Source organism: Babylonia areolata, chromosome 18 (genome assembly GCF_041734735.1).
Source record: "Babylonia areolata isolate BAREFJ2019XMU chromosome 18, ASM4173473v1, whole genome shotgun sequence".
NCBI classification, from domain to species: Eukaryota; Metazoa; Mollusca; class Gastropoda; order Neogastropoda; family Buccinidae; genus Babylonia; species Babylonia areolata.
In genome coordinates this window covers 20,154,337-20,159,336 of record NC_134893.1, presented here as the reverse complement: position 1 = coordinate 20,159,336, position 5,000 = coordinate 20,154,337, and the positions used below count along the sequence as shown (strand labels likewise).

The 5,000-nt window shown below is 45.4% G+C and overlaps 1 protein-coding gene across 1 annotated transcript in view; it reads right to left on the bottom strand.

The window, feature by feature from the left end:
* Positions 1–3,582, bottom strand: part of LOC143291884 (mitochondrial carrier homolog 2-like) — a 4,958-nt gene extending 1,376 nt beyond the window's left edge. The window contains exon 1 of the mRNA XM_076602014.1: positions 3,093–3,582. Within this exon, the coding sequence (XP_076458129.1) occupies positions 3,093–3,582 (490 nt within the window). The remainder of the gene's footprint in view (positions 1–3,092) is intronic.
* Positions 3,583–5,000: the final 1,418 nt, after the last annotated feature.

The following is a 5,000-nucleotide window of genomic DNA, read 5'->3' as shown; positions in this document are numbered from 1 at the left end:
CTTTCATGCAAACCATTCAAACATCGTTATGCGGTCACTTTGTGACTCTTAAAGTAGTTTATTATCATTATCATTATTATCACTATTACTATTATTATGGCAATATCCATATTTCTTCCCATGTACCTTTTCCATCCAGTTTCGTTTCGAAGGCGGAAAAAGTTGTAAATTGGTTTAAATAAAGGCTGTACCCTCATTCCATCCCCTCCACTCCTCTGTGTGACTGGCGGAGTAACGTCCACGACTTGTGAACACTACTAATTCCGTCTTGAGGAGGAATATTGTGGATATTGCCTGAATAACATTGTAATATAATGATACTGTACATTTCTTCCTCTCTCGAATGCTATCAAGGAGGCCAATAAAAGAGCGGAGGGAAGAAATGTAGAGTTATTAACCAGTTTACAACATTTTCCGTCTTCTTCTTCTTCTGCGTTCACTCGTATGCACACGAGTGGGCTTTTACGTGTATGACCGTTTTTACCCCGCCATGTAGGCAGCCATACTCCGTTTTCGGGGGTGTGCATGCTGGGTATGTTCTTGTTTCCATAACCCACCGAACGCTGACATGGATTACAGGATCTTTAACGTGCGTATCTGATCTTCTGCTTGCATATACACACGAAGGGGGTTCAGGCACTAGCAGGTCTGCACATATGTTGACCTGGGAGATCGTAAAAATCTCCACCCTTTACCCACCAGGCGCCGTCACCGTGATTCGAACCCGGGACCCTCAGATTGACAGTCCAACGCTTTAACCACTCGGCTATTGCGCCCGTCATTTTCCGTCTTCAAAACGAAAGAGAACAGGGAAGAAATGTGCCCGAAGTCTTTTAGAGATTTTTTTGTGAGAAAGGCTACGACAGAAAAACATAGTATTCAGATAAAATCTTCCTGTCCATTTTCCGAATTATTATGGCATGGGGATTAAAATATGCAAATAAGTTAAGATTATGCTAAGAATGAATTTGGATGTAATCTTATCTAAACTACTTTTGCGAAGTGTGTGTGTGTGTGTGGGGGGGGGGGGGGGAGTGAGGACATGGAGGAGGGGGGGGTGGTATGGGGTGAGGCTAATGGGGATTGTCAAGGGGGGGGGGGGGGAGAGCGGATTTGGCTCGTAGGAAATCATGCCGGAAATGTCTTAATTCTCTGGGGTAACTTTAGGATCAATTATGTTGAAAGTAATTATTACGGAATCATGATCTGCAAGTATCAGATATGGCATGAAATCGAAAGTTTCTGAACGAAAAGATGTTTCGTATATGCGATCCTAGCAATACCCACAATTTCCCCCCTCAAGACAGAATGAACAGTGTTCACAACAAGATGTGGACGTTCACTCCGTCAGTCACACAGAGGAATGGAGGGGGAGAAAGGAGTATATAGCTGCAATCTTTTAACATCAGGAAACAGGAGGGGTAGGAGGGAGAGGTGGGGTAGGATATCTTTTCTGACTCTTGATATTTTGACAAAACTGAAAGAAAGAGTAGCACAACCTTCTAAAACATTAACAGGACTCAGAATTTGAGGCGGCTGGAAACAACTCGGTGTAGCTATATATTTTCCGTAATTAATTCCAATAATGTGCAGAGAGAGGAAAAGAGAGAGAGAGAGGGGGGCGGGGGGGGACTCAGAACTCAGAACTCAAAACGTTTTTATTCAAGGATTAAGATTTTAGGCATTGCCTATTCTTCCAATCTGTCCTCGCCAACCTACATCTATTACAAATAGCACACGCATAAATGAAGGAAAAGGTTTTCACGCAGAAGGGCATACATAATGAAGAAAACAACCCCTCCACCCCCCCACACACACCCACACCCGTACACACACATGCATACACATACTGACGCTCGCGCGCGAGCGCACACATATATACCCACACACGCACACACACACACTGACAGCATCCCCCCTCCCCCCCACACACTAAGATTGACAGATGGATAGGACAGTGAGTCAGAGAGAGAGAGAGAGAGAGAGAGAGAGAGAGATGTCATCAGTATAGAAGTTCCAGAAACATCCGGGTGTTCAAAAGGTACAGTATTGTTACTGTCTCTGAAAGCTATGTGTGGCAAGTGCAGCATACTACAGTGACTACCACCATCACCAATATTACTTGGACATTTGTCACGATTATGATAGAACGAAATGAATAGATTTATGCATGCATAAGAAATAGAAAAAAAAGGAAAGAGCAAAACAAAACACGATGAAATGAGAAAGCAAGAAAAGAACAACAACAGCAACAATAACTGATACAATAAATAAGACATAACTGACCCCTGTCTACAGTAATTCAAAGATCAGAGTTATTTACTGTTGGAAGGGGTGAAGATGTTTATGCAGACTTAATTTGAAAATAGGAAGAGAACTGTCCGTTTGTATGTGCAAAGGAAGGGAGTTCCACAGGGATGCAACCGAAAATGCAAAACTAGTTTTGAACAAATCAATTCGGGTACGTGGCAAAATGTATTTGAGCCGTATCGGCATGAGGCTCGTGTAAGCAGGTGTTTGAGATATTGTGGTGCCAAGTTATTGTGTGTTTTGTACATGAGTAATGCTTTGTTGAATTCTAGCTGTTTTTGAAGTGGAAGGATATTTAATCTGGCTTGCTTTTCTAACGTCGACAGTGAGTGATCTGGTAGATCTGGAGAGAGATAGAGGAGGGGTGGCGATCGGAAAGCGGCAGGTGATAAGTATCAAAATGGAGGGCAGGGGTGGAGACACAGGGTTGTGGTGGAGAGACAACAAAAAAGAACCCCTCTTCCCAAACACAGAGATCGCAACCTCACCACGGCTATCATCCACATTTCTTCACCTGCACTCATCCTGCACCTGTGACTGGCCAAACCACCTTCGTGAGAGTAGATTGGGGTGAGTAGAGATGACACAAACCAACCTCGACAATATCCACATTTCTTCCCCTCCACTCCTCATGACTGACGGAGTGAACGTACACGTCTTGTTGTGAACACTACTCATTCCGTCTTGAGGGGAAGAATTGTGGATATTGCCCAAACCTCTTTCCAAACACAGATGTCGCAAATCCCCCACCCCCGACCCCCACACTCATCTCGCCAACTCACCTTCCTGAGAGTAGATCTCCAGGGCCGCGGACAGCGGGTTGTTGTAGGCGGTGCCCCCTCCGGCCAGCTGCAGTACCTTGCGGACAGCGATGACCCTCAGCGGGTGCGCCAGCACCGTGGCCGCCATCTTGGACAGGGTCAGCTTGACGGCGTGCTGCCAGTAGAAGGGGACCCGCTCCTTCAGCACCTCCACCTTCATCAGCTCCTGGGCCACCTTGCTGTCCGCTGCCTTCCACAGCATCTCCGCCGCCAGCCTCTCGCCCACAGCCCTGAACAGCACCATCGTGTCGTTGTCCCGCAGCAGGGTCAGCAGCAGACGGACAGGGTTCGGGTAGAAGACGTAGTAATCCAGCCCCAGGAGCGGGTAGGCGGGCTTGAGTTCGAACCCGGCCTGACAAAGAGTCTTGATGACGACGCTGTAGTTGCCGATGAGGACCTGACAAAGGGTGCTGGCGAAAGTGCATTCCGTGGCCAGTGTGCACTCCGACATTGTGGTGGACATCTTTGTTTTGCGTGGACACAAGTGTTGTGAGGAACACAGCTGGTTTGGGTGCACTGCACACACAAGTCCGTTGTGGTGTTTGTTTGTCAGGTGAGCAGGAGCGCAAAGCGTTGGCAGTGTTGGAATTTGTTGGCCGACTGAATTAGAGTGTCGGAATAGTTTTGGGGACGGGTGAAAAGAGTTCAGCAATTCTGCACGGGATTCGTGTTCTGCTGAAATGAGTTTGAACAGCATAATCTTCCGCGGAAGTTGTGTATGTGTTTGGACGCGCGCGCACGTGGGTGTTTGCGTGTGTGTGTGTGGGGGGGGGGGGGGGAGGGGGCGTGTGTGTGTGTGTGTGTGTGTGCTCACTGCATGAACTGTGTGAAAGGAGAGAGCACAGCGCTCCGAGCTGTTCATGCAAGACTTTGCGTGTTATAAAAAAATGATGATGATGGCACGATTCAAAACCGTCATCATCATGATGGCACACATCATCATCACCGTCATCGCCATTGTCGTCGTCGTCGTCGTCGTCGTCAACATCATCATCATCGTCACCATTACCAAGAGTTATGGAAAGAAGTTGAACAAAGCGAGATTCCTTCCTGCCATTTCCGTCTTCCAGAGGATCCAGCAGCAATCAGGGAGACGAAGAACGATTAAGGTTGTCACACACACGACAGCACCCAGACACGATCTCAGGCTTCGGTCCTCGGCATTCATTTCCTGAAGCCAGCAGCAGCATTTTCTCTCTTGGACGGACAATGAAATACCGCTTTAATTAATCGCAATGCTGTCCCGTTTTTGGGGTTTTTTTTCTGTCAACACACGAGGACATCAGCTAGGGAAGTCTGTTCATTTATTCTCCTCTCAACTGATCGTGGTAAAAAAAAAAAAAAAAATCAAAAACAAAAACGAAAAAAAAAAATTCAAAGCTATAAAGAAAGAAAGAAAAAGGAGGTAAGGAAGGAAGGAAGGAATAAAGAAAGAAATAATGAGCGACCTCTTGCCGTGTGTATTGCAGTAATTCACACCAATTCCATCTTAAAAAAAAAATTCTGTCGGCCAGCTCAAAACCAAGGACTATAAGGAAAAAGAGGCAGCGTGAGATGATAGCAGCCGGGGATAATGACTTGCACATTCTGCAGGAGATTACCTTTTTTCGGTCCTTGAATTTGTTTTTGTTTTTGTTTTGTTGTTTTTTTTGTTTGGCAGGCAAGCCATTTTTGATATTTTAAAAGTGCTTTTTTATGTATTCATGTTTTCTTATACTGAAGATGAAATTAATTTCCGTGATGAAGTATATCTTCTTGTTTATTCTCAAGGTGGAGTTCATTTTCTTTCTTTCTTACTTTCTTTCTTTTATGACAAAACAGCCCTTTAATCTTCGAATCCTTTTTTTTTTTTTTTTGGGTGATACGTTC